The 25,497-nt window shown below is 48.7% G+C and overlaps 1 protein-coding gene across 34 annotated transcripts in view; it reads left to right on the forward strand.

The window, feature by feature from the left end:
* The window catches only part of NRXN2 (neurexin 2), a 355,281-nt gene that overhangs the window by 256,305 nt on the left and 73,479 nt on the right, over positions 1–25,497 (forward strand). For all 34 annotated transcript variants that reach the window (XM_080985831.1, XM_080985833.1, XM_080985840.1 and 31 more), the window contains one exon: positions 12,451–12,632. In XM_080985831.1, the coding sequence (XP_080841957.1) occupies positions 12,451–12,632 (182 nt within the window). The remainder of the gene's footprint in view (positions 1–12,450; positions 12,633–25,497) is intronic.

Here is a 25,497-nt window from a genome sequence, read left to right on the forward strand (position 1 = left end):
CTGGGGGCCTGTCCCCATCCCCCCCACTGCCACCTTCAAGGTACCCCTGCATCTTCTCCAGTTGGCCTAGAGACTGGATGATCTTCAATACCCCACAGCTTAAGAGCACATCGTGAGGCACATATATTTGAGCCGGGCACATGGTTAGAGCCTCCCTTGCAGGACCTCCATGATGTGAAGCCAGCTGCTTTTGGACTACAACTCCCATCATCCCTAGCTAGCAAGACTACTGGTAAGGGATGATGGGAATCGTAGTCCAAAAGCAGCTGGACACCCAAGCTCGCGGAGCACTACTCTATCCACACCAACACACTGGCTTTCCAAGGAGGAAGGAACTGGAAACCAGGCAGGGACCAACTCCAGCCATGCCAAAATGCAGGGATAAAGAAGACAGATGGGGTGTTACACAAAGGGAGCCCAGTTTCTTCCTGTCCCCTTAAATGGACATTATGTGCTAGCTGTGCTGTGGGTGCTTTGTGGAATGCAGGAACAAAATGGGTGGCCTCTGCCTCCACAGGGCTTGCAGCCTATCTCAGCCGTCCTCAGTCTAGTGTTTCGGGTTGCAACCCCCATCCACCAGCCATGCCAACTGAGACCACAGTCAAAAACATTGGAGGGTGCTGAGTTGGAGAAGCTGGTTGTCTGAGAGATGAGGAGGAAGAGTGGTGATTGGGGGGGATGTTCAGGTACCTTTTGAGGTGCAATAAAGGGGGGAGGCTAGTGAGAGTTTGCTGAAGGAGGAAGCCAGCATGTCTGTGGGTTGGCTGCTGACTGAGGGAGGCAAGGACAACGCATTGCCTGTAGTCCGTTAAGGCCTGCCTGCCTGCCTGCCTGCCTGCATGTCATGCAACTTTGCTTAGGATTCAGCCAGTAGGTTGTGGCTGAGCCGGGGCGAAGGAAGGGCCTCTGGGAACCTGGACTCGTGGGTTTTTGTCTCCAGCTATGAGAACAGAGGAACCCAGCATGACAGGAGGAGGTGAGGGGTCTTCAAGGAGGTTCTCTCCGATCCTAAGCCATGCCAGGCTTCTCTGGAAGGGGTCAGGGCTCTGTCCACTGATCAATACTTGGAACAAGCGGGCTGTGATGGGGGGGGCGGAGATTGGCTGAGCAGGCTTAGGCAGGCAGCTGCCAGGAGCCGTCTGCAGAGCTGCACAGGCATGAAATATGCATGAATCTCCCCCGCCCCAGCCAAGCGGCCTGCTCCGTGCATGGCACGTTTTGTTTTGTCTTCTCTCCTAGCTGGGGCCTATTCTGTGCCTGCTGCAGAATTGGGTGGGTGAACAGAGGGCACTCCTTGAGGGTGCAAACGGTCAGGCCCAGGAGGTGGCCCTAGGAGTGGAGAAGGCAGGAATTTGTGCCTGAATGGTACGGCAAAATTGTTGGGTTGGGGGGGTGGCAGCAAGGAAGGGGCTGTGCCATTTTCCAAGCTGCAAAATGCCTCTCTTCAGGTCTGTGGGGGAAGGCAGTCATTTGAGGAGTTGTCCCCCTTCCTATTTAAAAAAATGTTCCACAGGTTGAAATTCAACACAGCATGGAGAGGGCCGGATCAGGGCAATTCTCCCTGATACTCTCACTTTCTACTTCCATGGTAGGTGTTCATTTTGGGATGGCCACCCTTTTTTTGGAGTGTCTATAGAATGTCAATGTCCCACGTTTCTTCCAAGCTCCCTCCACCTTTTGTTTGCCTGGAAGGGAAAAAAACACCCTGACATTTTAATTTTAGTTTGTATGTTTTTATCATATACAGTGGTACCTTGGGTTAAGAACTTAATTCATTCTGGAGGTCCGTTCTTAACCTGAAACTGTTCTTAACCTGAAACCTGAGGTACCACTTTAGCTAATGGGGCCTCCCGCCGCTGCTACTGCCGTGCGATTTCTGTTATCATCCTGAAGCAATGTTCTTAATCCGGGTTAGCAGAGTCTGTAACCTGAAGCGTCTGTAACCCAAGGTACCACTGTATATGGTTGTAAACAAATCTGATATTTTTCCTGAATTGTGGTATATAAATATTTTTGTAAATAAAATAATTGTTGCTGTTGTTGCAAAGAAGGGGACAGTCGTACCCTCTTCTCCAGGTGTGGGTGCTCTGAAGTGGGTGCCCTATCCCCCTTTTCCCAGAAGTGTTCAGGGCCATGTTGGGAAGGGGAACTGCTAATTCCTTGGAGCCCCTTCTCTGTTACCTTTACTGGTTGGCAGCGTTTTATCGCCCCATTTATTTTTATTGATCTTTTAATTTGTGCTAAAGTGCTTTCTAAAACAGCCATTTATATATTAAAAAAATATGCACGTAATAACGCTTAAAATGAAAGGGTGGCATGGTACTAATGCAAATTTTTAAAGAAAAAATCTTGCCTTTTTCCGATCACATAGCATTTTAGCAATTGGCCTCCTCCCCCGATTGAAGTACTTCTTGTTTATTTTATTTTTAAAAAAATAATATTTATTAAAGGTTTTAAAGTTACAAAGAAACAAAGAAAAAAGTAGACAAAAAGAAAAATTAAACAATACAGGTCAATAAAAACAAAAATCAAAAAGAAAAACAAATCACACAAATACATCAAAATCAAAAAGCAAAAATAAACAGAAAATTTAAAAACAAATCCAATATTCTCAAATCTTTATCTTTCATTAACTTGTTTCATGGACCTCCTCACACCTCCCTTTTTTGTATTCTAGTTATTGATTATCACAGCAAATCCTTCCCATTTTTCATAATATTCTGTCATTAAATTACCTTAATCTATTTTAACCTTATCTTACTATAAAAAACCCTAAAACTTAAAGCTTGAGTCTTATCTATACCAATTTCTCATAGCCATGACATATTCTTGCATAGTTCTTTTTAACATTTCTGCTAAAGCCAAATAAATTCGTTCCAACATCTTTTTTAATACTCATTAATTTTACAAAACATTCCTAAATAGAATTTTTGAAACTTTCTCCAATCTTCATCCAACGTCTCTTCCTCCTGGTCACGGGTTTTGTCAGTCCTTTCTATCCCATCCATCTAGCTCATTAACCTGGTAACCTTATGTCCGAGGCCCTTAAGTCTCTTCCATGTCCCTTCCGCAGATCTTCTTCATATTTATACCCGTACTTTACTTTGTCTTCTGCACCTTTCACATGTGGAGACTCCAGCTTGACAGTATTTTTATCCCTTCTCGACAGATCAGCCCCTTTTCCATAATCCAGACTGAACCCCATGTGGTATTTAAAAACATTTTTCAAAATCCTTCCAAAATTGAGGACCCCCACAACTCCAAACTCCTCCCGACCCAAAGCCAGACTTGAAAAGTCAAAACATCCCTGCATAGGGGGGTCTATCCAGCCCCCCATCTCCAAACCAAACAAGACTCTATCTCTCCAAGTCTGGCTTTTTCCAAATTCATTTGTCAAATCCAACAGCTCATGTTCCTGCTGGGCCACAGCTCCCTCCATCTCTGCCACCCGAGGTCCAACAACGATCTCCTCCTTCATCTGATCTGTCAGAGCACATTCCTGATTTGATTCCTGAGTGGGTCCTATATAGGTACCCACTACCTGACCAAAATTTCTGATCGCAACAGTCATCAAGTCCGTCTTCTCATGTAACTGTTCCAATAGAGCACTTGTTTTACAAAAAGCACGCACCAGAGCCTCTGAGCACATTGTTGTACAAGGTCAGAAGTCTATTCCCACGATCTTAATCTGTTGCAGCTGCTCCCCAGTTCAAGTTTAGTAACAGTTTCACAAGCTCCCTCTAGGGGAAGAACTTCTCTTTGTATCCAACTCTTTTCTTTTTTTCTTTTTTACCAGCAGATCTAACAACAAAGTTTCCTTTTTCAGATATTTTGTCAATATTTGTACCTTTAAATTGCGAAAGAGCACAATGGAATCACTATGTTTCTCTTCTTTTAACTGTCTGTCAAAGACCTTTGTCTATAGTCAATGAACTTTCCCAAAAGTGTCTGTCCTGACACCCTGCTCCCAGGTTCAAGACGGTGGAAAATTACTTTTCTTACACTCTCTTCTGCAGGTTTAAGCAATCCGGAAAAAATCCCCCCTCTTCTCCTGCTTCCGAAGGGGGTTCAGTAATTTTAGATGATGAAAGTTGATCCTTTACAAACGATTTTCTACACTCTAGTTTGCCATGTCTTTGCTTTAATCTGTCTACAAGAAACGGAAGGCTGACTTCCTGTTTAGACCTTCCCGCTTCAGTGCCAAATTAAGAGGAATTTCTTAATCCAATTTTCCGTTCTACTCACAGATCGTTGTTTAAAGTCCAATTGTCCAAATTTAATCTGCTCACGGGTAGTTGTTTTGTAGCCAAATTGTCCCAGGAAAAAGGTAGCGCTCTCCGGCAGCGGCTGTGCAGCTTCGCTCCACGGAAGAAGCAGTTGACTCTCAGCACAGCGTCACTAACCCCTCTTCGCTCCGGAGCCCGTAATTGGGTTCCTTTACGAATTGGGGGGGGGGGCGCAAAAGCTGCCCGCCGAGTCCCATGGTCACAGGCTTCATCTGCCTGTGATTTTTTAAAGGGTCCCCGCTTCGCCGTAGCGGAACAGACCCATTTCCCGTGGAGCCAGTCCCTCCAGATCAGAGGGAATCCGCCATTACCGATGGCGCCACCCCGGAAGTCCGAAGTACTTCTTGTTTAAAAAATTCACCCAGAGCTCTGTTATGTTGCTCTTCATATTTGCTCAAAATGGCAAAAAGTATTTTTAAAAAGCAAGCTGTTCTGCGCAGTCACCTCTTGCAACCGTCTGCTATCAGAGAGAGCCAGAAGACAAAAATGATCTGAGGGAGGAAAGGCAGGTAAAATGTGAGCTAATCAAAAGCTGAAAAGGAGGCTTCCAGTCTCTGCAAGTCAAACATAAAACAGCAGGAAGGTCCACCTCACAGAGTCAGCTGCAGAACTTGAGGTGTCAAGTAAGTTAGCGAAATGAATTATGTATCAAATCTATAAAATTTTCAGCTAGCGTTTTTTAAAAAAGCCAATTGAGATGCCAGGAAACATTTCTTTCAGATCAAATGGATTGATGACTTTGAAGAAAGACTATTCCACAATAAATTTGGACTTGGAAATAGCAGCTTCCCTCGGGGGTAGCCAGCCTGTGGGGACCAGTGATGTTGTTAGACTCCCATCACCATCACCATCATCACGGTTGTTGGGCCTGCTGGCTGCCAGGAGTCTGACAGTGTTTGGAGGGCGCCAGCAGTGATGTCGAGTGCGAAAACTTCCACAGAAAATCTTCCGAAATAGAACATTTCCCAGTGCTTCATTTTTCCACAGAAAATGTTCCATTTCAAAAGTTCATTAACAGCACTGTGAATGGATGTTTGTTGCAAATACAAGCTTGGCAATTTCAAAAATTTTAGCTTTGTTTACTAAACACAGGTAAAACAAAAATGCTGCATTAGATTGTTCTGTTATGGCAGCAGAAAGTATTCCAAAGCAAGCTAAGAAACTTTCTGATGAAAATTACCACGTGTAAATTATCCTCATTTGCAAAGGGCAGAAATTCATTTCCAAACTTACATCACTGGCTACCTGTTCCTCATTTCAAGTTTGTTTGAATTTTAAAGGGATGCGTTATAAACTAATACTTGGGTGGTATTTTACTTCCTGAAGAGCAAGTCAGATATAATCATATAATGCTATACCAGTGCTAGAGATGCAAGTCTGGTCATCATCCTAGCATTTTTTTATGCCTTTTGGACTTGTCCAGACCTCACAAATTTATTGGATCTCTACAAGTGACATTAGAAAAAAAATCCATGGCTACAAGTTGCCCATAGATCTATTCGTCAGCCTTCTATATAATGGATATGTAATGGACAAAATATCTGAGATCTTCAGGGGGAGTCTTTGTTCATGGGGTCCCCTGCAGCTCAGACGCATGTCTCGCACCCAGGAGGACCCAGGTTCTCAGTGTTGCAGGCCTGATTCTGTGGAACTCCTGGCTGAGAGGAGACAAGCCCACAGCCTGTGGTTGGAAGGCCCTTGGCCACAGGACCTTTCCTATTTCAGCAGGCATTTTAAGGACACTTTCTGTTTTTATTATTCATCCTAATTGATCTTCTCCATTGCATGCTTTTAAGTTTTTATGTACACTTCTTACAAACTATAGTAATTAAGCGGTATATAAATAGCTTTAAATATAAATAATTAAATACTCCAGGTCATGCATTTATTAACAGCAGCCGGATTGGTTGGAGGTGGAGAAAGATTAAAAACCCACCCAAGATTGATAAATGGCACGTGAAGATATGGAACGGAGCTTGTGTGGTCTATTGCACCGATGTGGTCAGAGTAAGAGGGGGCAGACAACAAATTGGCCTTTTTATACAGAAATCGAATCTCCATTCTTTTAACGTAAAAGAGGCATGAGCACAATCAGGGAATCACAAATAAGCACCATACCAAATTTAACAATGGATTTTAAAAAAGATTAGCTGAGAGGAAATGCTCACTTGTGCATACAAAACATGGCAGGATGTGCAGGGAGAGCGCAGTGCTGTCAGTTGTGTTCCTGCAACTCAACTTATGTCCTGTAGCAAAAGTTGGATTGTGCTGCCAGGAGCCACCCCTGTCTAGAAGCCCCCAGACAAGGGTACTTTCAAAATGGGTATACCTCATCTAAACTCTGAAGTGGTACCTTCTACCACTTCTGCCTTCTCCTTGTATGGCATGAGTTGATGGTGCCCCCCTGCATGTGTTTACTGGTCGGCCAGTCCCACTGAGTTCCGTCGCTCGTATAGCAGCCTTTGCCTTTGCAGGGCCAAAGCAGCTGTGTGAACAGCCACAGGAGCAGTGTTTGGCCCTGTAAGATAGCCAATGCACACATGCTGCCATCTCACCTGCTACGTGAGTCAGCCCATTAGCAGAGGAAACAGCAGAGGAGGTAGCTGGCAGAGGTGGGGTGAGAACTAACAGGTTCCTGGGTTCTCAGGGATGGGGAAGGTGCCAGGACTGGCATCCCTTGAGACCTCAGGAACTCATCCAGCCCTTTAGAAAGGGGAGGCTGGTGCCAAGGCCCCCCAGCATGGAAAGGGATGGGTGCTGTTTGGTTTGGGGAGGGCAGTGCGGAGATGAGCCCTCGCCACTTCCACCCTTCCCTGCCCGCTGGCATCTCAGTTGCCCCTCCCAGTGCGCCTTCTTCTTCCCCTCCAGGTTTGGTTGCTGACAGTTTCTGAGCCAATCAAGGAGGCTGACAGAGATGGATGGGTGGCGAAGCAGAGGGGGACAGTTGGCCTTGAAGGCCACCTTTGTCGCTCAGAGGAACAGCTCAGTGGAGAGGCTGGCAGGCCATCGCCCCTGCACAATGCCCTTCTCCTGCCAGCTCACTGGAGGGCACAGTGACCAGTATGTGGGGAGTAGGTTTCTCAAGGAGGGTCCTTTGCCTTAATGAACCTCAGGCATACACAGAGAGAGTTTTGCAGCCGTTGTTGACTTCAGAGGTGCTCAAAAGCAGCCCTCTGTCGCCCCCCCACCTTGCCAGGCCTCTTTCTAACCTCCTGCAGGCCCAGAAAAGGGGAAGGCCCTGCACCTCTTCCTGCCTCCATCACCTCCGTCTCCTTCCCTTCCTCCTTGCTGCTTGCAGCACACTCTGGAACTGAAGTGAAATTTCACATCAGTTGGGAATTGGGTGAACTGTCCCAACTTTGGTTTTTGAACATTTTTAGTCTTTTTGTAGTTGTTTTTTGATGGGTAAGGACAGGGCACTTCTGCCTCCCTTTAACCCAAGTGTCTCTGCTTTTATGCCTCCTTATGTTACTGTTTTCTTTACTTGGTTGCTTTGGTTTCCTAAGTACAAAAGAAGTTGTTTTGAGTGTGCTTGAATTTGGATGAAACAGATTAGCACTTGGAGGAAATGTTTCCTCCTCAACTTGCACCCATAAGTGTTTTCTCCACAACTTCAGGAACCTCTGACTTCCACCAGGAGAAGCTGCAAAGAAGGTTTTTCCCTTTGCTGGTAGAGGTTGGCTGGGGCAAAGAGGTGACTTTTCTTCTGCTGGGTGTGTGTGTGTGTGTCACCTCTTGGAGGTTTGACATGCTTTCACCCTGTTCAATCTCATATAACCTGCAACATTTAAACACCTCTGTAGCTGAGGGAGAGGAAAGCCCCTATTTCATTTTACTCCTTGCTGGAGTTGAGAAGAGAAACCAAAGTCTCCCTAGTTAGTCTAGGGCAGTGGTTCCCAATTGGTGGTCTGTGGACCACTCCCATAGATATACCAGAATTTTCAAAAGTAGGGGATCCATGGCTTGGCTTTTGAAAAACAGGGGGTCTGCATTACTTAGCTAATTGGGAACCACTGGCCCAGAGGATGCGGGGGAGGCAATCAGCCTTGCAAATAAGCCCAGGTGAGTTACTTCTGTGCTTGCTGCAGATGAATGGAAGCCCTTTCTCCACAACCACTTGCCTCTTTGCAGGCATGTTAAACAATAAACTGAAAGCTCTCCTCTCTTTCCTGTTCTGTGGGCACTTGAGGCTAATGGAGGAAGCACATTGTTTCAGGGGAAGTCAGCTCACGAATGAGGTCATAGAAGCTGTCTTATGCAGAGGGCAGAGGAAATCAGGACCTTGGAGAGCTCCCAGTGAGCCCTGCTGGCAGGAAGAAGATTCCGCTCTTGCAGGTAGCAGGAGCCAACTGGCCAGGCCTGTGATGGGGTTGGCGCCGTCTCCTCTGAGGACCTGGATGAACTGCGGATGGGGCCTTGCCAGACTTTATGGTCCTTGATGCCTGTGAGGCTGGAAATATGGAGGCCAATGCAGGAGCGTTGATGGTGGCAGGGCTGTGTCCTGGCAGCTAGGACCCCCAAATTGGCTACTGATGATGATTCCCACTCCCAAGGCCCCATGGTCAAGGGTCACAATGGACTGGCAGAGGTCAGGCAGAGCGACTTGCCTCTCCTCCACTGACCTGCATGGTTTCCAGGCTAGTCATGGAGGGAGGGACTTCTTTGGCTCTGCAACTGGAATGGGCTGGAGGAGGGAGAGTAGGAAGCAAGGTGGAAGGCCTGGTCACCTGTGGCTTTTGTGCAAGTTAGGAAGTACAAGGCTGTACTCAATCCCAGGTGCAGTGATGGGGATCCAGATCTCTTCCAGTACTTTTTTTTTCCTGTGGAAGATTTCCAACTCCGTAAGCCCATTCCAATAGGATGCCAGCTGCAAATACAATGTTAGGAAATCTTGGAATTTTCAAGGTTTTTTTTAGCTTTGTTTATTAAATACAAGTGAAACAAACTTGCAAGATTAGATCACTCTCCAGGGCACCAGGGAATTTTCTGGTGCAGATTGCCCTGTGCAATTTAATTTCATAATTTCCCCAGAAATTGCACGCATCTGCCAGGTCCTCTTACAGGAAAAGAGAAAGTTATTCAGGGCCCAACTGGGGAAGGTCTCCCTGGAATCTTTTCTTCAAGGGCAGCTGGACTAGGGCAATGGGGTGAGGACTTCACAGTGTTGCCCAATGTTAGAAACTCAGATATATAAGCTACTTGCCAAATGGCACCTTAAATTTGGGTTACGGTCGCCACAATGGAATGTCTAGGTGCCTTTTTTGTGGTGCGATATTATTATTCTTCATTTCATTTATATACTGGTTTATATTTTAAAGAAAAAAATCTCAAAGTGATTTATAATACATTAAAACATCAAATAAAGCAATCCAGAATAAAACAAATTCAGGCTTCAAAGGAAATATTTCAGATCCTTCTCTAAGTGACATTTGCTTTCCCCATATTTATTCACCCACTTAATTTATAGAACTGCCCCATAGCAGAAGTAATCTAGGAAGCTAGTGTGGTGTAGTGGTTAGAGTGTCGGATTAGGACCTGGGAGATGAGGGTTAAAATCCCTGTCCAGTCATAAAGCTCACTGGGTGACTAGTCAAAGCCTCTTAACCTACCTCACAGGGTTGTTGTAGGGGGATTAACGGGGGGGGGGGGAGGTTAGCCATATATTCCTTGGAGAAAAAGTGGGATATAAATGCAATAAATAAGCTCTTCTGCTTGCCTGCTTAAGAAAGCAGGAGGGTCCAACCTGGTCAGTTGTCAACCTGGCATCCAGAGCTCTCCACACAGTTAGATATGCACCAGTAGCAAAACACACCTGGCACCTGAGGAATTTCCCCTACACCTCACCCATATGCCATCAGCTGTGTCCTCTGGAAAGCTCCTCCCCTCCAAAGACCTGGCTCTCTAAGCTGAGGTGTCCGCATGTTCCTCAGTTTCCTTTAGCTCAGGGGTCAGCAAACTTTTTCAGCAGGGGCTGGTCCACTGTCCCTCAGACCTTGTGGGGGGCCGGACTATATTTTTGGGGGGGATGAACGAATTCCTATGCCCCACAAATAACCCAGAGATGCATCTTAAATAAAAGGACACATTCTACTCATGTAAAAACACGTTGATTCCCGGACCATCCATGGGCTGGATTTAGAAGGCGATTGGTCCGGATCCAGCCCCCGGGCCCTAGTTTGCCTACACATGCTGTAGCTACTGCTGCTCTACTTGGGTTGCTTGAATGTGACTTTAGCTCACGGGTTGGCTGGGACTGATAGGCGCTGTAGTCTGAAACATCAGGAGGGCACCGTGTTGGTGAAGGCTGCTGTAGGTGGCTGTTGATCACAAACCTCTTTCAGAAGCCAATGTGAATGCGCGGTTGATATGTGCATAATCACAGGGCTGGAAGCAGCCCTGCTGCATGTGGGAGGGGGGAGAGCTGTATAACCATAATTAATTTCTTGTTTTCAGTATTTCCAGCAAAAACCTAAAGCACATTGGTTACAAACAATCTAAGCCATGATGCTAAGATAATGATCAGATGATGGGCCGGGGCGGTAAAAAGGGTTTTACATTTGCCACCTGCCAACTCATCTGCCACACCTCTGGGTACCAAAATTTGGATCCCTGGGGCCTACCCTCCCAGGCCTATCTCTGGCATCCTGAGAAGTAGCCCCCCATTCTCCCCCCCCCCCATCCTGGGAGCATGATAGGCTTGAGCCACTTCTTTAGGGAGCAACTCCACACATAAACACAGTTCCTGCTTCTGTTGCCTGACTAGCTGGTTGTTGGAAGCCGAGGCAGTGGGCAAGCTTCCAGTCTACACTGGTCTGCCAGGCCAGAGGTTACAACATGATGCCTGTCAAGGCCATGTCCTGAGCTGCTCTGAGGACCAGATGAGGCTGGCTAGTTGAAGTGGGGTCCCACCGCCTGTTTAGGTTTTCAGCTTTAGACCCCACCACCCAACTCGCTTGTTGTAGTCCTTCTGCCTCCTGGTCAAACAACTCACCTCTGTCACCAGAGGATGTGAGGTGCTGAGGAGGCCAGTGGAAGCCAGCCATTCGGTTAGCTTGGCAGGATTCCTGGAATGGCAGAGTCGTGTGCCTGGTGCATCTTCAGGCAGCTCTGAGGAGCCTGTTGAGGCCTTCCAGCTCCCACCACCATCATCCTTGAACATGGGCCAGACTGGCTACTTGGAGTTGGGAGTCCATCCACCAGCATCTGGGGGGCTTCCCAGGTTCCCACGGCCTGCTTTGGGGGCTCGCTCCTTCCTCCCCATGAGACACTCAGGGATGTTGGTAAAGGCAGTTGTTATTCCAGAACAGACAAAGGTGTCAGCTTGATGGAGAGGCATTGGGGGTTCCTGGCCAGGAGAACCAGAAAGGCAGCCTGAGTGTTTGTATGTGAGGAGGAGCCAGGCTTGAGGGGTGATGGATGGCCCTGCTGGAGCCCATGCCTCAAGGAGGGCTGAGGAGAGGGCTGGGTGGCCGGGAAACGAATGGGCCTGTCTCAGTCCTTATCCCTCTGTGTCCATCATCCCTAACCCGCTCCCTCCCACCCCCAACCTTGTTTTTGCGGCAGAGACGGGCAGGGGACATGAAGGGGTTATCCTGGTAGGGCACTTGGGCATTGCAGGTTGAGGTGGAGGTTACAGGAGGGTGCCAGAATGGGGGCTTCCAAGGTCTATACCCAGCAGTTATGTGCACAAGGTCTGAGCTATGCTTCTCCCCATATGGTCCTGAGATTTCCATTCCCCAGATATTGATAACTTCAGCAGAGAGGGCAGATAAGACCCAAAATATGACAGATGGAGTCCCTGAGCATGGATGGCTCCCTATATTCCAAATTGATGTCTATGTCCCTCCAGACTGCCATCAAAGGTGCCCCCCTGGGTTAAAAGCCAATAAAGATCCTTCACTCCCAGGTGTGAGAGAGCTGGATGATGGCAGAAGCACTCTGCACATGTTCCAGCACACTCATCACCATTCCTTTTGTGCTGTGTGTTAAGCAGCTGTGCTCTGGTGAAAGCGAGCCAAGTTGAGCCCTGCCTAGAGCAGCTTGTGAGCGGTCCGAGAGACCTAAAGTTTCATCCCTGAAGTTTCGTCCTCCACCGGTAGGTGGAGGATCCCAGAGGCTGCACTGGACCTTCCTCTCTGACTTTTCTCTTTCTTCCTCTTTCCAGCTGGGACAACATACATTTTTGGGAAGGGCGGGGCGCTGATCACCTACACGTGGCCTCCCAATGACCGCCCCAGCACACGGGCCGACCGCCTGGCCGTGGGTTTCAGCACGCACCAGAAGAACGCCATCCTGGTGCGGGTGGACAGTGCCTCTGGCCTCGGGGACTACCTGCAACTCCACATAGTAAGGATGGCAGAGGGGCTGGGCTGGGCTGGGGGAGGGAGGGAGGGTGGGAGGGAGGGGGTTGATGGGGAGGGGATCCAGGTGGGGGGGGGCTCTGGGTTCAAAACTGGTGCAAATGAAACAAATCCTAGGGAACTGGGTTGTGAGGTAAGGGGGGGGAGTTGTCCAGTTTCAGACGTACCTTTTCCCAGACGCTCACAGGGGACCAAACAGAACACATCTCCCCACGCCCACCCCACCAGCTCCTGAATGGCTGCTGGCAAAATATATATATCATTTTCTCATTTTACAAATACAAGTAATTTTGTTGTCCCCGAAGGGGGCAATGACAATAAAGATATTATTATTATTATTATTATTATTATTATTATTATTATTACTTTAACAAAAAACCCATAATCTTTATGTAATCAATCTGCATTTCCCTCGACTTTCCTCCCTTCCTTTCTGCGGTTACTTATTTTATGTCTGTTGTTACTGCATATCCAATTCAAGCCTATTTTCTAATTTTCCCTTTTTGTTATTTCTTTCTGCACGTGTTTATGTCAATTCTGCTAATGTTTTAAGTTGTTTACAATACATCTTCAAATAGTCAATAAATTTTCCCCATTCTGTTTTAAAAAGTCTCTCTTCTTGGTTTCTTATTCTTCCGGTAAGTTTCGCCATTTCTGCATATTCCATCAATTTTAACTGCTAGTCCTCCTTGGTTAGAACTATTTCTTCTTTCCATCTGGGCATAAATCATTTGGGCAGCCACAGGAGCATACATATATAATTTTTTTGGTTCTTTGGGTACCTCTCCACCAATTATACCTAAAATAAAAGCTTCTGATTTTTTACAAAAATTATCTACAACATTTTCCCCCCAACTCATTATAAATCATTTCCCAGAAAGATTCTGCTACCTTACATGACCATCACATATGGAAAAATGTACCCTTCATCTCTTTACATTTCCAACAGATATCTGGTTCTGACTTATAAATTTTTGCTAATTTACTAGGAATCAGATACCACTTATACATCATTTCCATGTGATTTTCTTTTATCGCATAGCACACTGTAAATCTCAAATCCACATTCCACAATCTTTCCAATGCTGCCATTTCAATATTATGTCCTATATCCATAGCCCAGAATCATTGATGATTCATCCTTTGTTTGCCATTCTGATAGCATTTTAGACATTACTTTTTGATTATTTAGCAGGTCTTTTTCTAGTTGAGAGGTTTGATTTGTAGGTCACTAGCTGTTTAAATACACCCCTTTCCTCACCCAGATGGGCCTATTTCAGGAGGAGATTTGGCAGGGGACGAGGCCTGAGGGTGGGTTGCCACTTCTGGGGTTTGTGAAAATTACCCCACCCCACCCCTGCTGCCCCATTATACATCTTCAACTTTCACCTTCTTGATGGGCAGTTCTAGATGGTATCTGAAAGTGTGGACCATGTTGCTCTTGCCACCTTCGCTTTGGCAGCAGCGAGTGGCGGACTTGGAACTTCAGTTGCTGAACTGTGTTGCCTTGCACATTGGACACCCGTGGGATGGAACAAGTCAAGGAGAGACCATTTGGGCCCTTCCAAGTTGTTCTCTATCAACAGACGATGGCTGGTGTTTGTGCATACATACCCCCACACACAGGTTCAGCCCTTGTTTGTTTCTGTCCAGACCTGTATCCAAACCAGTCTTTGCATGAGCTCCCATAGAGCTCACCCCTTCAGTCCCAGTTTTTTCCTGTGTTCTGGGGTTGTGTGCTGACTATCGATGTGCCTTTCCCTCATCACCAGAGTGGGGCACAACAGACCCCTGGCTCTTAAAAAGAGATGTCCTGGAGTCAAAGCCTGCCCTTTTTCATTTCTGCCCCAGAGATGTGGGAGCTTGCTGTGGTCCTGCCTGGAACTCTGCATGTGCTCAGACACAGCATCCTCTCCTGCCACTTCTGCAGCCCTGGGCTCGGCTCGGCTCGAAACAAGACCGGTCCAATTTGCACACTGGACAAATAGGCCCTGCAGGGAGCTGCCCCGCACCCTCACTCTGCATACACTCAGATACCATCTTTGCTTTTGACACTCAGCATTCCTTTCAAGTACCTGACTTCGGGCAAGAAAAAAAGAGGGGCTGTTAGGACAGGATTCCCGCCCCCATGTTATGTGTTGCTGCTGTTGTTTAAAATATATTATTCTTTAACAATAATAATGGGGAGACGTTGATGGGGTGTATTTGAGTGGGCCTGCACGTTGCAGCGGGGGTGGCCTGCCTCCCTCCCTCTTCTGCTCCCGGGTGATGGAGGCTGGACCCCTTCCGCTTTTCCCTGCTGCCTCTCCCGATCTCTCCAAGCAGGGCAAACTGATTAATTCCTTGCCCTGTGTGAACGCAGCGTCTCAAAACAGGCCGCAGGCACCCAGTCCATCTCTGTGTCGTTCCTATTAATATTTATGCATTAATGGCTGCGCATGATATTGGGAGAGGAGGAGGAAGAGAGCTCGTTACTTAATGAAATACTCATTGCCCGGAGGGGGGAGCAGGATGCAGGAGGCTAATTTCTCCCTCGTGTGCATGGCTGTGGTCGGGCGCCCTGGATGGCGGAGTGCAGAGTCATCTCTCTTGCTCCTTCTCTGAGCTGCCATGGATGCAAATCGATGTTTCGTTGATTAGGTTTGGATATGTCTTCAGGTATATGGTGGCAGCCTCTCTCCTGTGGGGTGGGAGTTCATTCACCCCCCACCCCTCGAGGAGACAACATGCCTGGATGAAGTCTGCATTTAGTTTCAGCAGGACAGGCATTCTGCACAGATCCTGGATTTGGGAGAATTCAAGCCGATGGCCTGAGACGCAGCCAATTGGCGGCCTCCTCCTCACAAACACACACTTCCCTTTTATGTAAGGCTTTGGCTGCAGGTAACCATGAGCCAGGGCTGGTGTGGTTTTTTTTGGGGGGGAACAAGTAGCATTTGGGTGGAGGCTGCCCCATCAGCTCTCCTTCACCCCTCCCTTGGCTCAGCCAGGAAGAACAAAACTGCCATGAAGCTTAGCTACCCATGGTATCCAAATCCAGGGCGTTGTTTGCGACAACCTCAACAAGTTACAAATCTGTCATAGCTGAAGCCTGGCTAGAGTTTGGGCATTGTGAGTTTGGGCAAGCTGAATGGCAGCTTCCAAGCTGGTTTCTCTGCATCAGAGAAAGAGAGAAATGGGAGCAACTGAGCAGTGTAAACCACGATAAACCAGAAACCCTGGCTTATTGGAATATTTAAAAGGGGGCCGTGAGGCGGGGGCCTCCCTTGTTCTCTTAGAATGGCAATGGCGCCCACCTGAGAAGTGCCGGAACTGAATTCTGGTGAGTTTGGCTGAAAAAAAAAGCCCTGATTGCATTTCTTTTGCATGCCTGTCTTGGCCAGAGGCAATCGCTTGGGCTGAATCCCTTCTGTATTTGCCCCCTCCCACCTGTCAGTCACCTGACACCAGGCATGGAACAGGTGAAGCTATGGATGCCAAGGCTTAGAGTGGGCTCATTACGGTTCCTTTCCAGCTGGGGCTGTAAGTTGGCACTGCTGGAATGCAGTGCCTTTTCCTGCTACACTGCTTTTCACGGGAACAGGCACCATATTCCCGCAGCACCAAATTGAAGCCATGGCTTCAGGAGAGCAATCAGGCTCAGCACATTCTCAAGCCTCAGCAGCCAGGACTACACCTGCCCTTTGCCTAGTGTCAGGTGACAGGTAGGTGGGTATGGCTTGGCCAGACAGCCTTGCAGGCAGCAGCATGGTGGGGTGATGCTGCTCCTCTGTTTGTTTGGTTGGTCAGTGCAGTGCAAGCTCATTGGCCAGGAACTCCATGTTGACTCTGCTGGTGCATTTGCACCATGCTGGTCTTGCCACCTGCTCTTCTAGTACCCAGCAGAGACGTGGCCAGCCACAGGTCAGTAAGCAGTGCCACCCCACCACACTGTCTGCAACTCCTTGTGGGCCAAATTCAGGAGCAAGCCAAATTGGGCCTGGCATTCCCCATTATTAGTGTACACCCAGAAGCAGAGCCAGCACTCTGTGCAGAATAAACTGTACCTGTTACTTCTCATGGCTTACTTAGAAGTTACAGCTCTGTTAGTTCAGCCTAAGATTGCATTAGCCTTGTTTGTGGCTGCGTCACACGGCTGACTTGTCTTCAGCTTCAGACCACTTACAGTCCCAAGATGCTTTTCACTGAGCTCCGCCATCCTGTGCCTTTCTCTGGAGGTGTGGAGGTGTTAAGTCTCCTTCAGCAAAAGCAGTGAAAAGTCTTTTGGCACAACACATTTATTATGAACTCATGAGACCTGCCTAAGTAAAATGGTTGGTCCTCAAGATGCCACAAGACTCTTTGCATTTTATTTGTTCATAGCTGTTTTTGCTTAAATGTAGAACTTTGGATTTGGCCCGGCTGGATTTCATGCTATGAATTTCACCCCAGCTTTCCAAGTTGTCCAGGTGATTTTTGAATTGTACAGTGGTACTTCTGGTTGCAAACGGGATCCATTCCGGAGCCCCGTTATCAACATGAGCAGAACACAACCCACATCTGTGCGTGCACGGGTTGCAATTCGCCGCTTCTGCACATGCACATGACATCATTTTGAGCGTCTGCACATGCACGAGCGGTGAAACCCGGAAGTAACCCATTCCATTACTTCTGGGTCGCCGTGGGACGTATCCTGAAAGAACAGTATGACTGTATTCCTCTTTCCTGAGGTGTTATCTTCTCCTCATCCTCCCAAGTTTGGTAGGCAGAAATACAGAGAGAGGGGCTGGTACAGAGTCAGAAAGTGAGTTTCATGGCTGGGTAGAGATTTGAACCTGCGCCTCCCCCATTTTGTCCACTGCTCTAACCACTAGGCACTCTGCTGAGCTGCAGCTGTCAAGTAGGACTTGCCTGGGGGCCAGCTTTGGGTCCAACCCTTTCTCTGCTGGGCAGCACTAAGGACTGAGAGCTGCAGGGGGAGGGAGAGAGGCACTAGGACTCCTGGGTCCTTCAAGATGTGGCCAGCACGAGCGTTTTGGCCCTTTATCCAGTCAGGGAAGCAGGGCATGTAGCATCAAGGTGGCCTACAGGTTGGTGCCCTCACAAGGGCACCCACATATTCCCAGCTGCCCTGTGGCATGTGCCAAGTGAGGGTGCTGCCACTAATCCTGTCTGGCAGGAGAGCAGGCAGGCTGGCGCAGAGAGTGCCCAACGTGTCAAGCAGGCCCCTGGGGCGGCCTCCGCTACACTCCGGCGCCTTCGCCTCACATCCTCATCTTCGTCACGGCCTCGCCAGGCTAACGTGGGCTGACAGCGTAACCTACTGGTGCAGACATGCTGGTGTCTGTTCCTCACACTGCCAGGCTCCTTGGGTCCAAGGTCCTCCCAGGGGGTGCCCAGTGGGTAGCCAGGCAGCGGGAAAGGGGTGGCAGCAAGAGCCCTGCAGCTGGATCTGGCCAAAGGGGGGCCCATTGAGTCTCGTTGGCCAACCAGATGCCTACAGGCTCTCCCCACCTGTAATCCCCAGCAACTGGTCTTCAGAGGTTCGCCGCCTCTCATGCTGGCGGGAGAGCACAGCCGCTTTGGATAGCAGCCATTGATAGCTTTATCCCCCATGGGTGAGAGCGAGAAAGTGGGTACTCTGAGGCAGGACTCTGAGGGAAGTGGCACTTACTGGTGTTTTAGAGGAAGGGAGCCAGGACTCCTGGGGTTTTACCCCAGGCTTGATCAGATTATTTGGAATCTATAGAGTGTTCCAAAGCCCAGGGGCACTGGGAACCTGGGTTCCCTGTTAATTACCCAGTTGTCATTCCCTGTTGCTGTTCCCCTACAAAGAGGTCTGGATGTGCGTATTTGGGATGATGATGTCCATGTATTATCTGTCCAAAGAGAAGCAAGCTAAGAGTATTCTAAGATGGACCTGGATTGGAACAATCGTGTTTTCTCTCTTCTCCTTCTCCCTCTCCTTTTCCCGTTCTCTCCCCCCTTCGCACGCACGCGCTCTCTCTCTCTCTCTCTCTCTCTCTCTCTCTCACACACACACACACACACACACACAGAGAGAGAGAGAGAGAGGCCTGTCTATCCTCCCAGGTGTAGCCATAAAACTGCCATCACATTTACAAAGCTAAGCAGGGTCTGGTATGGTTTCAAATTAGGAGTGGGACCGCGCATTGACATTACTGCATTGCAGGGGGTTGGGCTAAATGACCCTCAGGGTCCCTTCCATCTCTACAATTCTATGATCCTAGGATCACCTGTTATACCCCCTGTGGCCAGGATTTCATTCTCTCTCTCTCTCTCTCCCCCCCCCCGCTTCCTTCCTTGGGGCTTCCCTCCCACTCCTCCTCCTAACTCACATTGCATTAGTCTCTGCCCCTCCCCTGCCCCCCAGCTACACACACACACACAGAGAGAGAGAGAGAGCGCATCTCTGCCAGGCAGGGAGCAGTCCATCTGAGAAATGGTGCAGGTGCAAGCAAGGGGATGCCTTTGGGCAGGGGGGGGGTCTTCAGCCACGTTTCTCTTGCACGGCCTTCCCTATGAGGGGTCTTTTACGGGGACCACCAAGCCTTGTTCTGTTTCCAGCGTCTGGTGTTCCAAGGTCTACCTTCCCTCCCTCTATGGAGGATTCATTTGGTTACTCTGCTGGAGAGGGGTCTTCTTCCTGAATTCCTCTGGCCCTCTTTTTCTAACCACCCCTTGTGCTCTCACACAGCCCCAGTTCATTTCAGTGGGTTCTTGGGCAGGGGGTTTGCGGGGCTGGATTGCACCCTATAGGTGGGAATCTGTCCCTGCATGCCAGGTCTGCCTCTGGGATGGGCAGAATATTGAGCTGCAAACATCGCCCTTCGGCTTCCCTTCCCACTGCTAAGTAACCCCACTTCTTAGGGTCCTTGGAGGGAAGGGTGGGGACTTTCAGACAGAGGTGCCACTTCAGCCCGGGTGCCAAGTCACCGCCTGCATATTTGGGATTCTCGCAGGGAGGCAGGGAGAGGCAAGGATGTCCCCCCTTCCTCTCTCTGAGCTGCTTGCAGCTGCCACAGCAGACAAAGCCCCTCTCTGCAGGAGCCCTCAGAGCCTGGGCGATGCGCTTGAGCCGTGACACTTGCACAATGGCGGCTGCCAAGGCACCCCTCTGCGGCTTTGGAGGGGAGACAGCCAGTGCGGCTGATTGGCAGGGGGCGCTGAGCCCATGGGTGTGTGCGTGTTTGTGTGTGGGTCTGCATGTGAATGTCCATCTGTGTCATCAGCCACCAGAGCAGCATTTCTGCCTCTCCAGCGAATGGTAACGCGTACAGCGTGCCGGAGTTGGCATGCACCTGTTTTGTTCTGCACACAAAGAGAAGAGCATTGTGGCGCTATCTGTATATGGTGCACAGAGTTAATTCTTTTAACACAGTTCGGTAGGGGGAGAGGGAATTACAAGCGTCAGGGGACGCAGGAAGCTGCCTTTTGCTGAGCCACACCACTGTACCATCAAGCTTAGTATTGTCTACTCTGGCTGGTAGCAGCTCTCCGGGGTTTTGGGCAAGGAGTCTTTTCCCTAATCCTACCTGGAGGTATTGGGCCTGGGGCCTTCTTCATGCAAGGCAGGCACTCTTTCCACTGAGCTGAATGAATCACCTCTCCTGATCTGCCCCCCTTTGCAACTTCTCTGCTTTTCTCGCTTTTTCATTGCTGGCAAAGGGTCTAATCCTGCCTGTATTTTAACGAATAAGGAGGACATGAGGTGTGATGTGTTAATGGGATGTGGTGCGTTAATGCTGCTGCTGTGTCTGTGTGTGTGCCGGCCTCTTCCCTCCAGCTGTGGAGGTGTGAACACACTTTTGTACATCTGTGCAGAAACTGAACATTGTCCTGTTGAAAATGTTAGGACTCCTGCACTGCAGTCCCTCAGGGTCAGGAGCTTCATTGAGCATCCCCTATGAGGCCCACCTTCTGCCCTCTGTGCTGCCTGCCCTGCCCCTCAGACAGTGGACTGGACCCTTCTCTTTTTAACTGCCAGCCTCTTTGACCCCCCACCCATCAAAGCCAAAAGCATGGCTCCTGCCAGTTTGCCATGCCTGACAGGTGCGATGAGTGCTTCATTTGCTCCTGGCAGCGATTGGCAGCCCCCACCCCGCTTGCCCGCCCCCTTGCACAGCAAGAAGCCCAGCAGGGGGTAGGTTCCCAGCTGGGCGGGGGGTCAGGAACCAGCCCTTTGGTGCCTGTGATCATTGTGATTATATCTGTCATCTCATTACTCCGAAGCGCCAAGGGAGGTTCTGCCGCAAATTGCTTCAGCTTATCAGCCCATCCACAGGCTCATGAACTCCTGGCTTAACTGGAGCCACTGCCCTGCCCTGGGCACAGTCAACAGCACAGCAGGCCCTTTGGCAGTGTGGGTGGGGAAGGTGTCATTTGCGCCCACACTTAGCCCCAGCACCTGTTTTGGATCCTAAAGCTCAGCAGTGACAGTAGAGCCTCTGACCACATGTAGCGCATAAAGTTCTGGGCAATGATTACAGCTTAAGTGAGCATCGAGCGCCTTGGTCTGTAGTGCAGTGGGGAGGGGGGGACTTGGAGAGAGGCTCTGTTCATAGGCCATCTCTTGAGCGTGTGGATGGAAGCATGGATGCTGCCAGGAGCCCTTTTAACCCATAAAGCTCTTCAGTAGCTGTGCCCCATCCAGACTGAGTCAGGGTATCTAGGGACAGAAGAGACCGAGAAAATAGGGAGCGACTGTAGAGGTTTTAGTGCAACACACACACACACACACACACACACAAACACACACATTCTGGATCTCCTATTGCAGGCATGTCCAACTCCCAAGAGACTGTGATCTACTCCCAGTATAAAAAAACAACTGGCCGTGATCTACCCATTGTCATTGGAGGGAGGAGGAGTGAGCGTGGGGTGGGTGGATTGCCCAGAGTTGTTAAGCTTTTTGGGGGGAGGATTGCACAGAGTTTTAGCTTTCCCCCCGCAACTTTTTGTACGCGATAAGGATCCCGCGATCTACAAGGATCAGCAGGGGATCTACCAGTAGATCATAATCTACTGGTTGGACATCCCTGTCCTATTGCATGGATCCTTCCTGCCTCTGGCAGTCTGCACATGCTCAGAGTACTCCTCTTTCTCTTGTTGCTTCTCATATTAGGGTAACACGTGCCCTGCCTCCATCAAGCCAGGTGTAAACTGAGATCCTGGATAGGAGGGATGTGTGCATCCTTTCCCTAATCAGAGCAGCAGCAGATGGAGCCTTTGTGATCTTTTGCTATCTATGATTCCTGCATTGCAGGGGGTTAGACTAAATGACCCTTTGGTCCCCTTCCAGTTCTATAACTTGCCCCCAGCAGCTGTCCATTAAAGCCTCCACCCCTTGCATTGGCTTTCTTCAGCTGCCCCCACCTCCCAACAACCCTTCTTTCACTCCTTCCTCTACGGCAATTCCTAGCGAGGGAGCCCAGCCGTGTCCAGGATGGCGGAGCCTTGCCTTGCACGCCAGGGAGATGGATGGGGGTCACCAAGAGGAAGGAGAACAGTCCATCGCGCGAGCGCAGCAGCTACAACATCCACAGACCCTTGTCATGCGCAGAGGCACACCGTTTATCATGCCCGCTGATGGGCAGCCAGTGGTTGGGCTTCTGGGCTCATCATGGCGTCTCCTGCCCCCCCCCCCCCCAGTTGGGATCGGATCCTCGCAATGCAGAGCTTGCACCAAGTGAGGTTTAGCAATGCCTCTCTCCTGACCACCACAAGGGTTTGTGGGCTGAAGATGAGGCAATGTGGGACCACGACACCTTCACCCCAAAGGCAACTCCCTTCTCTTCTTGGTCACAAAGAAGGGAATCCTGTCGAGGACCCTCACTTCCTCTCCGCCAACCCTAGATTCAGGGATGGATTGAAGCAGTGCCAGTATTGGGGTCAGGGTTCAGTTCTGCAGCTCTCTCTGCCAAGTCCCTGCACAACGCCTCCTCTTTCTGTGCTGTGGGAATGTGATCGGCCCAGCTATATGGTCCACATCTCTGTCACATAGAACTGAAGTGGCCAATGCAGCCACTGCCCCTCAGCCTCCCACCTATATGTAATATAAGGAGAGGAGAGAAAGTGGGTGTTTGCCTAGGGCAGGGGTGGCCATTACTGTTTTTTGCCCCTGCCAACCCTCTGGGGTGACATACCAGCCACCTCGGGCTTCACACTCATGTGCTTATGCCAGATGCTCAACGGGCACCTATCGGATCCATGCAGGTCAGCTAAGAAAGGGGTTGTTACAGTGCCTTCCCACCCCCGCTCCTGTAATGATCAGTCTGAAGACCAGCAAAGGGGTGGTTTGCATCCCTATCAGAGCCACTGAGATGGGTGGAGATCTTCAAACCCCTCTTCCTCCCCAAAGACCCCAGTGCAGCAAGCATACTTGTGATGAAACAATACAGTCATACCTCTTGTTACGTTCAGTTCAGGTTACGTCTTTTCAGGTTGTGTCCTGCAGCGATCTGGAGGTAACGGAACGGGTTACTTCCGGGTTTCGCTGCTTGTGCATGCGCAGACGCTCAGAATGGCATCACGCGCATGCACAGAAGTGGCGAATCGCAGCACGCGCAGACGCGGGTTGCGTTCTGCTCATGATGCAAACAGGGCTCCGGAATGGATCCCATTCGCAACCAGAGGTACCACTGTACCGTGAAAAATAAAAACATATTTAAAACATCTAGGTTAAAATGCAACCATGCCATGTGCTTATACTTTGAGTTACTTCTATTTTTTTGCTGCCATAGCCAAAATCAATGGGGTCTTCGGGGGGGCAGAAAATTAGAGTAGCATCCATGGTGAGGAAAAGACAAGGATTCCACGCTTTCTTATTTCGCCTTCATATTGGAGCAGTTAGTCCAGACTAGGCAGGTAAGGTGGCCTCATTTTCCACCCTGCACTTGTCACATGCAGTGCTGTTTCTATTCTGCTGCAGTTTGTCTTCCATCAAAAACTACAATATTTGTCCCGCTGTCTGCTGTGGTAAAATTAAGTAACGTACAGAACTAGTTGTGTAGCTCACGTTGTCATTATGTTATTCCACCCCATTCATTGCAATGCAAATGAAACAGCATGCAAATTTGCAGAGTGGGGCTACATTGCAGAACTCCTTCCCCACAGAGGTGGGCCTTGCATTTTCACTACACAGCTTTCTACAAATGCTGAAGACGCTTCTCTTTATTCTACTGGCCTTTAACACCCGAGATGTGTATTTTAGGACATACCTGATTTCTGTGATTGTAAATTGTTTTAAACTGTTTTTTAATGTCGTAACCCTCCTTAGCACCTTAGGGTGAAGGCTGGGTAAATTAATCATCATCAGCATCATGTACATATAATTTGTGGACTGAAGCAACAATGATCATATTCGCAGGATCCATTTCCATGCTGCACATAGGATGGTGAAGCAAACATTGCTATTTCCATATTGTTTCTCTTTTTGGTAGAATTCCACAACCTCCCTCATCCTGACAATGAAAACTAGTTCCAGGTCAACTGAGCCCTGATTTAAAATAAATAGTGGATTAAGAAGTCAGGCAAGACTCCAGGGACTTCATATCGTATCCTCCAAAATATTACTTACAAGAAGCACTTTAATCTGAGCAGCTAGCCCAGGAAGCTGCCTGTTCAGACTTACCTTGCAGAAAACCTGTAGAACTCTGTGGGACTTCCTTGCAAGTAAGCATGTATGAATTTGTCCTGGGTGCAAATTAAAACCTTTTAATCCTGCTTGTAGGACTAAAGTGTAGGGGGTTTTGTGGGTCCTCCGCTCTGAGCAAATCCTGCATGTCTTCCTCAGTGTTGTTTATTCCGTGTGTGTGTGTGTGTGTGTGTGTGATGGCATGCACTAATCCTGATTCTCACCACAAACTTGGTCATAGAAGGCTTGAAAGTTCATAAAAGAACAAATTGACACTTCCACAGGAGGCGGGTGGGGGGAAGATGAGGTGGAATTGCTCCACTTAGTAAATTAATTTTGACTCAGATAATTCTTTGCCTTTGCAAACCTCCAACTATTCATTCCTGCAGCTGCCACGTAATGAAGTAATTGTGGCATTAGGAATTAATAACTGGCAACTGAGTGACATTCTCTCTTTTGTTGCGGGAAGAGGAGTGTTGGTTGAGGGGGGGCATGTATTTCTATTAGAATATTTCCCCCTCTTTGTTCTAAGAATGAATGCGCTTAACACTTCACTCGTACCTTTTTTTACAAAAAAACCCTCAGCTTTTGCAAACGGTGGTTTTATTTTGCTGCAAAACATGTCTTGCTCAGGGCCTGCATTTGGGATCCTTCTTATGTCCAACAAACAATGGGAGCAGCTTTTGATTCATTAGTGGTGCTTACCAGCTCACTATCAATCATAACTGCAAAACGTGGGTTTTTAGTTTTATTTAGAGAGATTCTGGATTGTGACATCTCGTGAGCAACTTCCAGGGGTTCCAACAGTTATGGAGGCTCCAAAGAATTGTGCCTCAGTGTCCACCCCAGCCTTGCAAGGAGTCACAGATCACTGGCTCCAGAGGCAGATTTGGGGGGGCAGCCTTTGATCCTCAACTTGTTCATAAACAATCTAGAGTTAGGGGTGAGCAGTGAGATGGCCAAGCTTGCTGATGATACAAAAACGTTCTGGGTCATCACAACAAAAATTGATTATGAAGACCTCCGAAAGGACCTCTCCAAACCGAATGAGTGGGTGGTAAAATGGCAAAAGCAATTCAGTGTGAACAAGTGTAAAGTTGGGGCAGGGGGGGAAATATTTCACATATACAGTCATACCGGGGGGGAAATATTTCACATATACAGTCATACCGGGGGGGAAATATTTCACATATACAGTCATACCGGGGGGAAAATA

The sequence above is a fragment of the Podarcis pityusensis genome, assembly GCF_964106645.2.
Source record: "Podarcis pityusensis genome assembly, chromosome: 16".
In the NCBI taxonomy this organism is placed as follows: domain Eukaryota; kingdom Metazoa; phylum Chordata; class Lepidosauria; order Squamata; family Lacertidae; genus Podarcis; species Podarcis pityusensis.